Source organism: Peromyscus californicus, unplaced genomic scaffold, assembly GCF_007827085.1.
Source record: "Peromyscus californicus insignis strain IS unplaced genomic scaffold, ASM782708v3 Scaffold_9__1_contigs__length_137607984, whole genome shotgun sequence".
Lineage (NCBI taxonomy): Eukaryota > Metazoa > Chordata > Mammalia > Rodentia > Cricetidae > Peromyscus > Peromyscus californicus.
In genome coordinates, this window is record NW_026294617.1 from 93102354 (window position 1) to 93120268 (window position 17915).

The 17915-nt window shown below is 40.8% G+C and overlaps 1 protein-coding gene across 3 annotated transcripts in view; it reads left to right on the forward strand.

Annotated features, from left to right (window-relative positions):
• Positions 1 to 7053: 7053 nt before the first annotated feature.
• Positions 7054 to 17915, forward strand: part of Dph5 (diphthamide biosynthesis 5) — a 30347-nt gene continuing 19485 nt past the window's right edge. For 2 of the 3 annotated variants that reach the window (XM_052731124.1, XM_052731126.1), the window contains exons 1-3: positions 7685 to 7795; positions 7991 to 8148; positions 11998 to 12122. In XM_052731124.1, the coding sequence (XP_052587084.1) occupies positions 8014 to 8148; positions 11998 to 12122 (260 nt within the window). In that variant the 5' untranslated portion in view covers positions 7685 to 7795; positions 7991 to 8013. The other variant, XM_052731125.1, reaches the window with a different exon arrangement.

Below are 17915 nucleotides of genomic sequence, written 5' to 3' on the forward strand. Positions count from 1 at the left end.
AAGATGTATCTACTGTAGAGCTTGGTAGGCCACTTTTAGGAAATGTAGATTGGTTAGGCCCAGGATGAGGCACGATGTCAAGTTTGTAGAATGAAATCAGTGCATCTAGACATATATTTAAAGGCAATTTTATTTATGATTTTTATTTTGTGTGAATGGGAACTTAGTCTGCATGTACATGTGTACCATGTGTGTTCAGGGCCTCCAGAGGCCACAAGAGAACTCAGATCCTGCCTCAGTTTCTTTTCTATGCCATGATAAAACATCATGACCAAGGCAACTTATAGAAGGAAGAGTTTATTGGGGGCTTGCTTTTCAGAGGTTGGGGGCCACAGTAGCAGGCAGACAGGCATGAGGCACAGAGGGCTTACTGGGAACAGCATGAGGTTTTGAAACTTCCAAACCTTTCCCCAGTAACTCACCTCCTACAATAAGGCCACACCTCCTAATCCATCCCAAATAATTCCACCAACTGGAGAGCAAGCATTAAAATATTTGAGCCTATGGGGGCTGTGGTAGTTTGAATGTAATTGGCTCCCAAAAGCTCATAGAGAGTGGTACTATTAGGAAGTGTGGCTTTATTGGAATAGGTGTGGCCTTGTTGGAGGAAGTTTGTCACTTTGGGGATGGACTTAGAGGTCTCCTTTGCTCAAGCTTCACTCAGTGTGACACTCAGTTCACTTCCTGTTGCCTGGGGATCAAGATGTAAGGACTCTCAGCTCATTCTCCAGCACCATGTCTGCCTGCATGCTGCCATGTCCCACCCTGATGATAATGGACTGAACCTCTGAAACTTAAGCCACCCCATTAAATGTTTTCCTTTATAAGAGTTGCCATGATCATGGTGCCTCTTCACAGCAATAGAAACCCTAACTAAGACAGGGGTCATTCTCATTCAAACTATCACATTCCATTCCCTGGTCCCCATAGGCTTGTGGCCATATCATAACGCAAAACACATTTAGTTCAATTTTGAAAGTCCCCATAGTCTTTCATGGTCTGAACACAGTTTAAAAGTTCAAATTCCAAAGTCTCTTTTATGACTCAAGGCAAAATCTTAACTGTAAACCCCTGTAAAATCAAAAAGCAAACTACATATTTCCAACATACAATGACACAGAATATATATTCCATTCCAAAAGGGAGGAATAAGAATGTAGGAATAGCCGGGCGGTGGTGGCGCACGCCTTTAATCCCAGCACTCGGGAGGCAGAGCCAGGCGGATCTCTGTGAGTTCGAGGCCAGCCTGGGCTACCAAGTGAGTCCCAGGAAAGGCGCAAAGCTGCACAGAGAAACCCTGTCTCGAAAAACCAAAAAAAAAAAAAAAAAAAAAAAAAAAAAAAAAAAAAAAGAATGTAGGAATAATGGACCAAAAAGAGACCAAATCCCAGCAGAGCAAATTCCAAACCCTGTAACTCTATGTCTGATGTCAAAGGGCTTAGATGCCTCTTCCCTTCCATTTTTGCTGACTGCAACACACTTCTTTCTCTTGTGCTGATTCCACTCCCTGTCTGCAGCTGTTCTTGGCAGGTATCCATATCCCACAGTTCTGGCATCTCCAACATCTTGGTGTCTCCAGTGAAATCTAGGCTTCATTTTCACAACTTCAGGCAATGGCCTCTCCTACCAAGGATTCCCTTATCAGGCACTCATGTGGCCTCAGTATCAAACCCCTTTACCCCTGTGTCCTTCATGACCCTAAAGCTGGAACCACATGGCCAATGCTGCCAGATTGGGAAGGAAACTACCCCTCTCCTTGAATTACATTTGCCTAAATTTTAATTTGTGTTGTTTTTTTAGGACCAGAAAACTCCTCAGGCTTTTTCCTTTCACAAATAGCTGGATCAGCTGGTGGAATCTTGCCCTGAGGGCACCACTTCCATTCTTACTTTTTGAATATGGGCTTTCCTTATCTGTGTCAGCACAAGTCTTGGCTCCAACATTACATTCCCTGGTGTCCTTTTTCTCCTCAAAACTTTCTCTTTTGTATTTCTTCTTGCCCTGATTTCTCTTCTTCATTATAGACCTACCTAAGAGTAATCACTAGTAACCAAGCCAAAGTCAATGCTGCCTTAAAATCTCCTCTGCCGATGAAATTAGCTCCAAACTCTCCAATATAGCATCAGACAGACTCTTAGGAGAGGGGCAAAGAGCAAGCACAGTCTTTGCCAAAATATTACAAGATTGGTCTATAGTCCAGTTGCTAATATATCTCTGCTCTGAAACCTCTTAAGCTGAGTGTGTCCACAGTCCACATTGCTCTCATCACTACTGTCTTCCAATCTCCTAACAGGATGGTCTATTAAGTCCCACTTAAAGTATTCAACCACTTCCTTAGTCCAGTCTTCCAAACTCCTTCCCAAACCAGCATGGTCAGGACTATTACAGCAACAGGCTACTTACTCCCTAGTACCAACTTCTGTCTTAGTGACTTTTCTATTGCTGTGAGAAAACACCATGACCACATGGTGGCTTCCAGAGATGTTCCTCTTCCCCACTCCCCTCTCTCTACCTGTGTGTGTATTAGCTATTTATTTCTAAGTCATTTGATAGTTGGTAGTTCCTTCAAAAATCTATGCTAAAAAAATAATAAGCAGGGACGGATAATTTGGCTTTGTGCTTTAAAACGATGTAGTGTCTGCTTGCATTAAATGCATATAAATTAGCCATGATTTTGTAGGGAATACCCTCTCTTTCACTCAAAATCCATGATTGTGTTATTGTTATATTTTTCTTTGCTTTTAAACATTTGTTTTATTTTTATGTGTATGAGTGTTCTGCCCGTGTTGTATGTGTGTGCACCATGTATATACATATACTTTACATAAAAACATAGGACTTTAGGTGACTCCTTTCTCCTGGTTACTCTCAATCTATTGAGCCAAGATTACTGAAAATAACATTTTCCTTATATTTCACAGAAAATAACTCCAGATTTGCTCTTTTCTTTCTTCTACATGTGTACTTTATATGACCATATAAGGAATACATAAGGTCACTGGGCAAATAAAAAGTATTCTTTCCCTAAGTAAATCAATACACAATAAAGGAACAGCAAGTCTTTTTTTTAAAGCTTAGTAAATATAGTCTCCTCTAGAGGAGTGTTATCTTTAATTACCACCTATTTGTAGGAAAATAGTGACGATAAATCAATTCAAGGTCTCCAGACTCTCCGAATATTAATGAAGATCTCCTCTAACAAAGGCAATCTGTGGGAGCATGTAGGTTAAAAGGCCAGCGTCAGAGTAAAATAATATTCTCTATTCACAATAAGGTCAGATGGAGTTTAGTCAGTCCCCTGACGGGTTCTTTTCAACAGGGAAACAAGCTCGAATAGGAAAACTGAAGGATGGCTTCTTTTAGCTGTACGGTAATTACAATTTGTCCATGATGTAATGACGCATCTCAGCTATGTTATTGCTTTAAAATAAAAGTAGCCTATGATGTTGATGACAGTGGAGTGGAAAAGCCACAAGGAATAACTTGCTGTGACAGTGTGCATCTGCAGGCTGCATTTTGTGGCTACCACCAGAAGATGGGGAAGAGTTCCTCTCGGGGAAGACACTAAAGCTGAGTTACTGACAACGGGTATAAAAACATCTTAATGGTATCTCAAAAATAAAATAGAGAAACGTTCACCCTCAGGAAGGATTTGCTATTTTCCTGAAAGAAGGAACATGAAGTAGAAAACTCCTCAGGCTTCCTCCTTGTCACTAAGTTAAAAAAGGACCTTCTCCCATCTTCCTTCAGTCCTGGAATTATCATTCCCTGTAACCATTGCACTCTTTCTGTTGCACAAGACTTGCAGTTTGCTCTAATGATGAAATTTGTCTGCATTCTAACTACTGTCATCATTGTTAGAATGGTACAGCAGCATATGCTAAGAAGAAGTAGCTGTCTTAATGGAAAATATTCAAAGCTCAGCTTGGATTAGGGGGAAGAAATGATAGACCCTTGGAAATGTATCAAAAAGGAAGATCGGCTGATGTCCAGCTAGATGGGGAAATGTATTATGAAGCAAACGCAGTGACCTCCTAAGAGCTGCAAATCTAGCAAGCTGTGGAGGCTCACTGTAAAATTGTTTCAACTTTCCTAAGTTTATAGGGTTCCCTAATAAATTGGGGGGCAGGGAGTGAGAAGCAATCCTATTTGAAAGCTGTTTGTAACAGTGAGGGAGAAACAGGCAACCACCACAGAATGGTCCTGTAAAAACAGACTAGGCAAGGTTTGCCACTTCTATTTGTTAAGTTGAAGAGGGGAAAGACTGCCACAACTTTTCTTCTTTTTGACCCCCAGGAAACTACTCTTTTTTGGCAATATTCACTTATTATGAATCAACAAAAAAGTATTCAATAAAATCTAAGAAGTCATTAAAAAATGACCAGGACATTAAAAAATGACCAGAATTTTGCTGACCTATTCCACCATGTGCATATGAAGTCTGTATGATATGTATCATAAGCCTTTCAACACAAATAGCTTCCTGAAAAGTATGAACAAGACATGCTCATGTCTGAAGTTCTACCAGTGACTTTCTGGCAGTCATCTTGAATATATCACACACCTGCACTGTATAAAATAGGAAGTGTAACTGAAAGAAATTTCTTGACTACTAATGGATCCATGACCTATAAATACACACTTACTGTGAACCTACTATGGCATGCACAATGCTAAGCCTACAGAAGAGGATATGAGCAGGACAAGACACTGACTTCATTAAATTATTTTAATGAAGGAGAAATACAGGAAGGCAATTTTATTTATTTATTTTTTTCACTGAAAATTCATTCAATACATTCTGATTATGGTTTCCCCTCTCCCAGCTCCTCCCAGCTCCTTCCTGCCAACCCCCCACCCATGCCTTCTTTCTTTCCTTAGAAAACAAACAGGCCAATAAAAAAACAAACAAAACAGAATTTCAAAAGTGAAAAAGCACAAGAAACCCACAGACACAAAAACAAAACCCATAATAACACAAAACTAGAAACTATTATATACAGTAAAAAGACTAGTAAGATAAAAAAAAAAAAATGCCCAAGCAGAGCAATTTGAGACACATATCTACAAATACACCATTGAGTTTGTTTTGTGTTGGCCATCTACTGCTTGGGCATGGGGCCTATACAGGCAGACAATTTTAAACAAACTTAACTCATTATAGACACAGTGTTGTAATGGAGGAGACACCATTGTGTCTAAGTGTAGAGGATGACTAGCGGTGATCTAGGCTGAAGACAGAAGACAGGATTCCATGCTGAGGTGACAGCAAAGTGCACATGGCTTGGACATAGAACTACAGGTGGGCCAGTATCACTGAAGAAAGCTCATGGTACACAGCATGTAACACTAGGGAGGCAGGCACTGAACATCCCATAGATAATCTTGGGGATATGTAAAGAAGCATGGGATTTATCTTGGCTTTCCAAAGATTTTTAGAAAGGGGATGCCATTTTTAGGTTGTATCTTTACTAGAACGCCCTGGTTCCTATGAGGATAAATTTGAAGGGGACAAGATGGCTAGATAACAGAGTAACGGAATGAAGACCTGAACCACCACAGTGGTAGTAATTATGGTTTCTGAGAAGGACCAGACATGGCACAGCATGTGGGGGTGACTAATATCTGGCTTGGGTGAATGTCAACCTTATCCCAACCAACGTACATAATACAGAGAAAAACACGAAGCAGGTGGAGAAGATGATACATTCGGCTCTGGATGTAGTGAACTAGATAGGTTTCTGGGTTATCTGGGGTTTGATTCCCAGCATTAACATGGTGGCTTTTAACCATCTATAATGCCAGTTTCAGGGATTGACATCCTCTTCTGACCTTCATGGGCACCAGGAACATACATGGTACACATACATACACGCAGGCAACTAACATTCATACATAAAAATAAGAATTTCTAAGAAATCTAAAAAGAATTTTCCAAAGTATGTCCCCAGTGTCTAAGTATGTTTAGAAACATTTTAAAATGCTTATCCGATATTGGCATATCTTATTTGGTGTCATTCAAAAATCTTTTGCCCATTTTTTCATGTTGAGCTTTTTTTTTATTGCATTTAACAATTCATTGCATTTTAATTCATCTTTAGTTTAGGTTGTATGTGTATGTGGGGGGAGGGAGGTGCGCACAGTACAGGCCTTCAGAGGGCAGGGGATAACTGTAGAGCTGCTTTTCTTCCACCCTTAATTGGGTTCCAGGGATCAAACTCAGGCTGTCAGACATGTGGAACAGCTTCCTTTACTAGCTGAGCTGTCTTGCTGGCCATGCTTTTTGCATTTTGAGTGTTTTTTGTTTGATTGTTTCGTTTTGCATAAGTCCTTTCTTGGATTTCTGGTGTGCAAACACTTTTCTCTTGGTGTATGACTTTCGTCCTTTGAGGGGAGCTTTTATTTTATTAAAGCACAAGTTTTTTTTTCTCTCTCTCTTTACCATGTCTTTGATGTCATATCTAAGAAATCTTTGCCTAGACAGGTCACAGATTTTTTTACCCCCTGTGTTTTCTTCTAATTTTAGGTCATTCCATTTACAACCATGATATTTTAAGAGGCGCGTGCGTGCGTGCGTGCGTGCGTGTGTGTGTGTGTGTGTGTGTGTGTGTTTTAATAAGGTGCACAGAATAAATCAATGTAGTGGGAACAGAGAGAACCAGCTTCGAAGGGCTTACAGGATGAGAAGTGCAGAGGTCAGACAAACCTTGGAGGAAAAAGGCCAGGCTTAGGGAAGCAGGGCTAGGCAAGAGGGCACATTGCACTGAAGCCATCCAGAGATATCTGAATAGCCAGCACTGTGTACCAAGACAAGCAATGAAACTGTCTTTCCAGCTTGGATGATGTTACCAGTGAACTTAAGAGCGTCTTCAGTCCACACTTTCCCCTTAGTGGAACTGCGCGTAACTAACCAGTCCCTTTATAAGAATCTCAGCAACAGTCGCTGAGAGGTCTGAAGCACTTTCTTTTTTTTCTGTTATGCACACCACCACCCCTCCGCCACGGCATTACTTTTTTTTTTTTTTTTTTAAATCACCCTTTTGATAGCATACTAAGTAACGGGCTTCGTTCTGACATTTTTCATCCGCGTATGTCATCACACTTGTACTTAGTCATCCCTTGAGCACTCTTCAAAGGTCATTCTCGATTGCGGATGACTAAAGCAGATCCCTGGGGGCATTCCGGCATCAGATGCTGGGACAAACCTCTAGAAGGAGTCACTGCCTTTCCCCCGTGGGAACTCACGACCACACTCGGCAGGGCTTGTCAACCTGTCGCCTCACCAGGGTGACCGCTGGATAAACTACAGCAGATCTGCAGCAGAGCCGGGATTCGAATCCGAGCCAACGCGGGGTCACTTAGGGAAGTCCCTCCGGTTGTCCCCGCGTCCCCGCGTCCGGGCGTCCCCGGGGCTTTCGGGAACTACTGCCTTCGGCCAGAACGCCCACGGGGATGTTTGAGCCCCGGCTCGCCGGGAGCGGAGCGGAGCGTGGGCTCGCTGGTTCCTTTCCAGACGCACAGCTGGGCGCCTTCCTGGCCTTTGACCCCTGCCCCAGAGTTCACGGGTCAGTCCCAGCCTTGGCGGGAAGCTATGGACAGCTCCCGGGAGCGGCCCGCCTCCTCCCTTCCTGCCAGTCGTAAAGTGCTGTAAAGGGCCCTGCGCTTTACGGCACCGTAGGTGAGACCCGGAAGGTCTGTCTCTGCTGGGCGCGTGGTTTGGGATCTGCAAAATTGTAGACTCGCTGCCGTGAGGCTTTGAGGGGCGTTAGCGAAGCACCGACGGGTCTCTAAGCGGGTAACTGGATTCAGCTTTACGTAAAACAGTCATTCCAGTCGTTTCTAAGAGTATGCATGATAGCAGGGTCTCAGACGTCACGTGCGGTGCGGTGCCGTGCCCCTGGGGCAGCGTTGATTTTTATCTTCCTCCCTAGACTTTAGACCCCCGGTGTTAGCTGACGTTTTTTTTTTTGTTGTTCCCTCCGCCCTGCAGTCTCCCTGTCCCTGGAGTTCGAAATGCTTTACCTGATCGGCTTGGGCCTGGGAGATGCCAAGGACATCACAGTCAAGGGCCTGGAAGTTGTGAGGCGCTGCAGTCGAGTGTATCTGGAAGCCTACACCTCAGTCTTGACTGTAGGGAAGGAAGCCCTGGTACGTGATTAAAGCCCCCTGGCCTCTGGGGAAGAAAACTAGCTAGCATCTGATTCTCGTACACTAGACTGCACAGAGTCTAAGCGTCTGCTTTTTTGGACCCTTTAAAACACACACCCTGGGTTTGAGAGAACAAAAACGCACTCATACACTAACACAGTGACTTGGGAAATGAAACGGTGGTTTGTCCTGCTTTACAAGTCTAATTTTGTGTGGCTTTCTCCAGTAAATAAAAAAAAGGAAAGTTATTTTACACTCTTGGGGATAGTTATCAGAATCTGTTATTTCATGAGCTAGCCAAGAAATCCTTTCTGAGTTGAGTGCTAATGAGGTGCTGCCACAGCCTTAATGAGTTGGTTATACAGTCAGCAAGCAATCTGAAAGCTTCCTCCTTTGAAGTATTTCCACTGGGAATGGTGGTGATAGCCTTTCTGTCTGCAACATATCCAAAGAGATCTTACTTATAGTCTCCCAGGAAGGCTGGCATTCCCACATGTGTAAGCCCGAGACTAAGTATCCAGAGGATTTATTAGTGTATTATATACCTTGAACAGGCTCTCATTAAGGCTAACTATGTAAATAATAAATATGAGCAGAAGGGTCAGTTTCTGGTTGATTGTCAAACTCAAAGTGGAACATATATTGAGATAAAGGACTGATGGGTGTGTTGTGGGAAGAAGGGAAGGATTTTTTTAAATTGTCAAGTCTTCTAAATAAAAGTGTGAGCCACAGAATTTCTGATCATTCCTCTCGGATTCACCAGAGAATTCCGAAGGTTGCAGAGTTACTTTAAAATTTTGAAGACTAAATTAAGGCTTGTTCTTGAATTGGCCATGCATTGTAATAAAAACAGTGTCTAATGCCCAGCTTTGACTTGCTGGCCACACTTGCTGGTTTTTACTCTTACTTCAAGATAACAGAACTGTGTCTCCCTCAGTAATCAAAAGCCATAATGAGTTTAAAACCATCTGAGAGAATAAACAGGTTAATAGAATAAGGTATTGGACAATAGCTTTAGAGGAAAAATGGGATATAGCTTGTTTTTGCCTTGTGCCATGTCCTTGAACAATTCCTTTACTTTTAATTTCTTGCTGTGTGAATTGAGCTCAGAAGTGGCTGCCTTCTAGGCTCTTAAAACAGTGCCCAGGACAAGGTTCTCAGATATTTTAGTTGTTAGTGGATACATTTCCAAACTTCTGTCTTCATTTGTCAAAGAGAAATAACCAATTGGAAGGTAAGTGGTGTTTTATTAAGGTGTATGTGAAAATGCTTTGTAAATAAATTCTAAGTGCTAGTAAAGTATTAATTTTCAAGATTTTTTTTTGTTGTCCCCCAAAACATATTTGTAGTTATTTTAGTGATAACCAGGGCTTTGGTCTGACCTTACTTGTGAGTATATTAATGTGTATTTTGTAAGGTGCTAGAATACCTGTTATTTCATAGTAATAAGTGTTAATAATCATAGGACATTTATTTTGCTTCTTCCTGTTTATTTTCTTTACAGTGCCAAGAATTGAACCCAGTGTCTCTCACATGTTCCACAAGCTCTCTACCACAGAGCTGCAATACCCAGTGCTCTGTAGTTATTGTTCACGTTTTATAGGCATACAGACATCCCAAAAGTTGTCCAGTGTCATCCAGATAGTGACACAGGCAGGGTACAAAGTATAAGCAGCTCTGGGTTGAGGACTGCTGCTCCAGACTTTCATACTGTCTCTGCAGTTTTAGCAGTGGGTAATAACTACGCAAGAATGACTTCAGGAGTCACTAACAGACAAGTTCCATTGAGCAAAGTGGCTTGGCCCAGATCCTACCCTATTTCAAAGTTCTTTTAGTATTCTCTTCCTGTCCTTCTCCAGGCTCTTAGTTCCTATTCTTCCCTGAGCGCTTGCCCCAGGATACCATCTACCTTAAGTCAGTCATTTGTAAGTTCATGCCTTGTATTTCCAGAAAAACTGTAGAGCCTCTTTCTCTTCGATCACATTCTTCTGTCCTTCTTTTCCCCACTTCAGTTTTATGTTTTCTTGTTAAAACAAACTGATTTTTAGAAATTGTTGACTATTACCTATATAACTATATAAAGTCTGGTTTCAACTATAGATAATTATATCACAGTGATCAAATAGATAATTTCATTTTCTGTAATGAACATATGCTTCCTACTTACTAATAATCAACCAGTCAAGATTTTATAAAAGGCACATACAAGTGTTGCTGAAGAAATTCCAAAGTTTGCCTGTTCTTCCATTAATCACTGTTGTTTTCAAACTGCCAGATGGTAGTAGCAGTAATATAGTCTCCAAAGGAAATACAGAGACAGCCAATTTGGGAAAGAGTATTAGTTTGGGCATATGCAACTTAAGCTTCCTCTAGGCAATTTCTCTTGATACATTAACTCTTACATACTTATTGGTTGAATTGTGTATTATATAAAGATGTATAAGCAATGTAGTCTTTGCTACAAGTGAGTGGTTCATGGTTCTGTCTGTATTATACTTAAGAAAACTTAATGAAAGGCTTCAGTAGTAATTTATAAAAGTAGTGGAAGGAAGAAAATATAATATGTCTAGAAATAGCTAAAGAGGTTTTATCTAAACCAGCACTCTGGAAACCTATAATATAAATCTGACCCTGGAACCTACATGGTAAAAAGAGAGAGCCAGCTCCTTCCAGTTGCCATCTGACCTCCACACGTAGGAGATAGGATAACCGTTAGCACGACACTGGTGGCATGTGGCTTCTTGGTCGTTTTTGGGAAACGTTAGTTCAGTAAAGACCAGTTTTTGCTGTGTCTAGTTACCATATGTGTTCTCTTAGATCTGTAGGTGTAATTGACCTGTGACTGTAAGTTTTCTGGTTCCTAAAATCAAAGTTAAACATATAAAGATTAACGAATAAGAAAAAGGCACAAAGTAAAAGTGAAAATAAAGAATACATTTTTAAAATCTGTGTAAGCAGAGTTATTGAGAGCTAAGTATTAGGGAATACTTACCGCATTTGGAATTGTAGCATTTGCTTTTGGATGCTTAATTGTTTGTTCAAGTACTTACTTGTTTGAAATACTGGGTACCACTGCTTCTACTCTAGCAGTCCCTGTAACTTTTAATAACTCAGACTTCTCAATATGAAGGAATAAATTTTATTCATCCTCTTCCATTTTTGAATTGCACAGAAACTCAGCTATAAGATTCATGATCTTGTATACTATCATTAACCAGTATCATGTAACCACTAGTTCACTGGCTCACTCTTCTGGGTTTCTTCTCTAGAACTGACCTTCAGGAGATTAATTGACAATGTAGTTTGGATGGAAATGTCCTGTGTATTTAAATTCATTTCTTTTCCTGTAATTATGTAGGACTGTTCATTTTTTTGTGAACAGCTAAATCATAATTTTCTGTCATTTCCTATTGACGTGGTCTTTTATTTTAGTCAGCATACCACAAATGCTCCTATAGAAATCGGGTGAAACATCTGCACTACCACGTATCATTATCGTTAATGTATTCCATATTTTCATGTTTCAGGAATAGGGCTCATGAATACATAGTCTCTGTTCACCCTTTGGTGTTGTTCTTCCTGGTCTATTAGACACACATTTAGAGGCCTCAGATGTTAAGAGGTCTGCTTTCTCTAGGGATATGAAGATAGCCCCAAAGACAGAGTTTAATTGCATCATGATATAGAGTTCTGGCTCACTGAGGAGGTATACTGAATGATCTGTGTTTGGATGGTTGCCAAGATTTGCACCTAGTTCTAGACAAAGGTTGTTCTTCAGTGTCTGTGTGTGTTGAAGACTCACCTGCTATCTCTCATTTTGATATTTCGATATCCTACTTAAATCTCCAGGAAGAGTTTTATGGAAGAAAATTGATTCTTGCTGACAGGGAAGAAGTGGAACAAGAAGCAGATAATATTTTGAAGGATGCTGATGTCAGCGATGTTGCGTTTCTTGTGGTTGGTGATCCATTTGGGTAAGTCAAAATAGACATTGTGAGTTATGTATTTATCAGCAATGATTATTCTGTTTAAAACTTTCCTTGTTAGGTCCTGATAAGTTTACCTGAGTTCTACCTGAAGTTTTGTATTTAATTTTTTGTTTGTTTGAAGGTAAATGAAGAAAATGTACTTGATAAAGATGTCATCATAAGTGTTACTACCTTCACAAGTGTCAACACTAATATTTATTTCTTTGATGCTTTTATGTTTGTGCAAGGTTATACAAGGCATCAGATACCTTTAACTAGTGTGTCATGATTAAATAAGGCACTACGCTATCAAAAGTCATGTCTGCCATTTGCTGTGATAATTGCAAGCATCTTTGGCTTCTTTTGTTCTAGGCCTCTCCCCCCTCTTCTTTTTGAATAATCTAATATTTGGCAATAATGCTGTCACTTACTTGCCTTGAGTTTACCATTTGTCAAGCCTCTGATTTCACTGTCTCATCCCCATTGGGAGCACTGCTCCTCCTCATTACCAAGAAGATGGGTTTCTACTTGTCTAGTCAAGCCTCATCAATCTCTAGTGTCAAGCCAAACACAAGAGGTCTTTGTCTACAGCTGGTGACCCAAGATTTATGTCACAGATTTGAGGAACATAAGGACAATTAAATCACTCTGGGTCCACCATCAAGGATATTTCTCAAAACAATGGAGTTACATGTGGATGCGACTGTCATAAAGAAAATAATTTATGTTAGTATGCAGGGCCAGAGAGTCTCTATCATTATTATAGTTGATTGCAAATTATATTGGGTAATCACATAGTATAAAATATTTAAATTGTTTTAACCCCTGCCTGACATTGTTTTGTGTAAAATTAAGGCTTCTTCAAATTTCATGGTACCTTTTTTCTCTTCTTAGCAATAGGATAGTTAAATAAAATAAGGAAAATAAAAAAATGTCTTCTTTTATCTAGAGTTTTCTCACTAACACACTGACTCTTTATCTAAAACATACATGTGTCTTCTGTAGAGAACCCCCTATGCAGACCCCCTAACATGGTGGCAGCATAGTTGTTACAGTCACCTGATGAGCAGTCTTAGTCACTGACAGTGTCCCTTCTATACAACAAAACTGCTGCTCAAAGTGAGGCTTCTAGACTGGTACATGTCCGCAGACTTGCTAGTCCAGATGATAAGTAGAGAAATTGAGATCAAGCATTAGAAACTAGTATAGCTATTTAAAAGGAAAATTGGTTATCTACTAAATGTAGTTTAAAAAATGGGGTTTATACTTTATGTTGTCTTATTTTATATTTTATTTTCAAATAGTTAATTTTTATCATACTTTAAGAAACTTATTCCATAAGATTGTAACCAAAAAAAAGTTTTCACCATATTTTGAGGAACACTACAATTGGCTGCTTATTTATTTATTGGCCAATTTTTTCATATCCTTTCTTTTTTTAAATTTTTACTTTTAATACCATTATTTTAACCAGGTTAATACATTCCATCCCCTTTGCCTGATCTTCATACAGACTTACACAGACTTTTAACTCATTACCCATGTTGTGGTCAAGTTTGTGTGTGTAAAACCCTAACAATTTAGAAACCTCAGCTGAGAACTTTAGAAGCCCCATGATTAGCCAGATATTTAAGACTTGCCAACCTGCTCTTCAAGTCTGTCCTGCCGGTCTTGTTTTGAGACCACTCTCATGCCAGCCAACTCATTCCATCATAGTTTTCTACTCTGACCCCTTAGCTCAAGCTTCCTCCTCCCCTGTGTCTGTCAGAGGCCTCTGCATCTGTCACCTCACGCCTCTCCATGTCCTCTGTCATGCCAGCCTGAAGTGGTAGCTCCACTTGACAAGGGGAGATGATTGTCGACGCTTGTATCAGTAACTTACGTAGATGTAATTCAAGTCCCTGAGAGAACAACTGACAACCCCTGACGAAAGAGTAACTATGGTTACTGGTTTCAGGGGGTTCACAATGGGGTTGCTTGGCCCCATGCACTGCCTTCATGGCAGAGGTAGCATGTGATAGAGGAGCTTGGTCATCCCATGCCAGACAGGAAGCTGAGGGAGAAAGAGGCAGATGCAAGAAGGGGCCAGAGACAAGATGCCCCCAAGGACCTGCCCCTGGCCATCTGCCTTCAGGTAGGTCTTACCTCCTGAAGTGTTCAGAACCTCCCAGATAGCCCCAGCTGAGGAACAAGACACAGTACATGAGCCTTTTGGGGGGACACTTTATATTTAGACCCTCACTGTGCTAGCCTTCACATAGTTCCTCACAACTTTTAAAATAACTTGTGTGTCTCTAGTATTCGTGTTGATATGTACAGTGTTCTTCATGTCTCTAGCTCTCTGATTTCATTCATAATAGTTGGCACACAGTTGCTGCTAATAAAATATTAATTGAAGAACTTTGTGCTAGCTTACCTCAAGTCAGCAAAGAAAGACAAGCATATTTTGAACTGACAGTTATCTGTTCACACAAATACCTTTCCTACATCTCTTGGGATAGGCACTCCCACTTACTGAGTTGGCAAGATATGAATTTATGGTTGATGGGAGGAACCAACAGTAATCACAGAAAAAGAAAAAAATGAAATATTGGGAAGCCTGTAAAGTGGGGAAAGAAATAGAGGGAAACTTATGCAGAGATATATGGAAGAGCCTTTTTTTTTTTGGAGGTTATACTTAAGCAGGTGACTGAAATGGGGTTAGGGGGCAGGTCACTCCAGGCAGAGCAGACAGAAAGACTGGTTAAGGCACTAAAGGCCGGAGTGACTGGAGCATGATGAGGAAGAGGGTATGAGAAGGTGTTATGGAGGTAGGCAGGAGCCATCCATCTTTAAGGCTTTGGAGGGACAGGGAATCCTATTTGAGATACAGTGGCACACCTTTGGAGGGTTTTTAAGCAAGAAAATCACAATTCTTTCCATTATTAAAAACCACTTGACTTGCTTGGTGTGAGTGGACTTTAAGGAGACAGGTGTTTCTGATGGAAGAAAGAAAAGAATGGTGGAGAACATGCTTAGGAGGAAGATGCCGAATGGATGTGGTAGACAGGGCAGTGGTGGCGCACGCCCTTAATCCCAGCACTCGGGAAGCAGAGGCAGGCGGGTCTCTGTGAGTTCAAGGCCAGCCTGGACTACAGAGTGAGTTCCAGGAAAGGTGCAAAGCTACACAGAGAAACCCTGTCTCGAAAAACCAAAGGAAAAAAAAATATGGTTGTGGTAGACATGGAAAAGAAGGAAGGAGCTGACTTAAGGACTGGTTCTACAAGCAGGAGCCTGGGTTGTTCTGGCCCTGAAGTCATTGGTATGCAGGTGGTATTTAAAGCCAGAGGATTGAATAGGATCACTCCAGAGGAGAGACGAAAGAGAAGACAGCCTAGTTACAAAGAAAGCCCTAGGAAAGGAGCATTTCATGTAGCCAGAGGAGAGGGGAAAGCAGGCGGATGTCATTACAGAAGCTGGAAAGACTTAAGTATGCGAGCAGAAGAATGTGTGTGTAGGTGCTCGGTGTTCATGAGTGTTGAACTGGATCTGGGTAGGGTTCTGAAGAAGAGACTGTAGGGCAGGCAGCAGAGAGGAAGGGGTGAGTGCCATGTAAAGAAAAGGAATGTGCAGAGAAAGTGGCTTCCTGTAGTTGGCCTCCCTGCTAACCCTGAGTGACTTTGCGTCTGGTCTTCAGTCTCTGCTTTCCCTGGCTCCTGTTGTGACCGCCCTCCTAGCGCTAAGTCGTACAGCGGTGCGTTTCTCGCGCGTTGTTGCAGTATTGCCCTCTGTACTCGCTCAGCCCTCTGCGTTTTGTTTGTGTTATTTTGGTTTGGATTGAGACAATCTCCTGTAATTGAGGCTAGCATTGAAATCTCAGTGTCCTAAACGAGTCTTGAACTCCTGGTCCTTCAGCCTCTACTTCCCAGGTGATACCCAGTTCTAGTTGTAAACTCTTTGGAACTATTTTACTATTTTTTCCCCCTTTGAAACTCTAATGATAATTAATTTGCACTATCTTAGTGCCTGATCATCTCCAACCTTGTGTTAGATTCAAGTTCAAGTACTGTAACTGTCTTGACTACTACTGGATTCCTGCTGGGATGTAGATGGAAATGGGATGGTGGGAAATATGTCATTAAATCTAATTAATTAAATAAGTTTGTTTGTTTCCGAGTTTTTATTTTTGTTTTTAAGGTGAGATCTCATTATGCTGCCCAGGCTAGCCTTGAATTCCTGGCTCAAGTGATCCTCCTGCCTCAGCTTTCTCCGTCACTAACGGAGACTGCAGGCATGTAACTACACTCAAATGTCTCACTAGTGAGTCCATAAAGAGGATGAAGTTGAGTGACCTGAGGAATCCAGGGACAACAGGAAGTGCAACAAGATACTAAATAAAATTCTTATTGCAACATGTATGACAAAAAGTCTCCTGTTTAGTTTTAAGCATCTTCTACCTATTTGAATAAAATATGAAAAGATGACGAGCAAGATGGCTTAGGTGATAAGATGTTTACTGTGCAAGCCTGGTGTCCAGAGTCTGAGTCCCAGGACCCACATAGAGTGGGAGGAGAGAATTGACTCCACAGATCTGTCTTCTTCCCTCCACATTTATGCCATGACATGTGTACACACACACACACACACACACACACACACACACACACACTCATGCCCACAAAATATTATGCGCACAAAATTTAATAATAAAAATTTAAAACTATGAAAAGAAGTTAAGATGTGCAGTCTTAAATTCTTTTTTTCCAGTAATTTTTGAACTGTGATAAAATATATGTAACATAAAATTCACCTTAATATACACAGATCACTGAATTTAGGAACATTCACAGTATTGTACCCCCATCATAGCTATTCATCACTGTCCCCCATAGTCTTACATCCTTCAAGGAGATAATTAAAAGCCATAAACTCCCCACTCCCCTTGTATCCAGGTTATTGAAAGGGAAGTAGAAATTAGCAACAGGGAGATTTTACTGATTCTAAATGGTACAGCATCAGTACTTGGCCCAGCCATATGGGAGATAAGAGTATCAGGCAACCTCTGTCCCTTACTGTCCATAGAAGGAGTTATCATTAAAGACTCTTTCTAGTGAGGCTTCTGTTTCATTATTCATTCTGTATTTTAACATGCACCGTGACTATAAACATGTATACTGAATCTGTAATTTTGATTTTCATGCCATGTACCTTTTCCTTAGTGAAACACACATACAGGTGTACCTGTATTTGCCTGTCTTCTTTGTGTCCTAATGTAGACCATTTGATGATTCCCATTCCATGTAATGTTTTGACCAGCACTTGGCGCTGAATAACTGTCCATACATGCCATCAGTATCAATAGTCTGTTCTGTTTTCCAATACAAATAAAACTTGTTTCTCCAACATACGTAAAGCTTGTTATACAAATAAGTCCTGACATACAGCTCCTTTTCTCTTCTACTTCTCTACATTTTTCACTATCTCTTTGTGGTAGATTGTTTCAAGGTTTTAAGGTCAAAGTAAAGATCTGTAGGTGCAGACATTTTCTAGCAAATAAAGCAACTTTCAAATGAATTTTCAACATATAATGCTTCTAATAGCTCTTGAGGTTGTAATTTTCACCATGTACCTTGAAACAGTAAATTTCCTGACTGCTAGCCAACCCCACCCCCACCCCCATGTCATGGCAGCACTGTTACAGTTGTCTTTGTGTACTTGGGTAAATCCATCAAGTAAGCCATTTTGCTGCTTTTCTTTGAAATTGCCTTTAAAAGAATTCCAAATAACAAGTGTGCTGTTAAGGCAAAATTTCTTCACTGG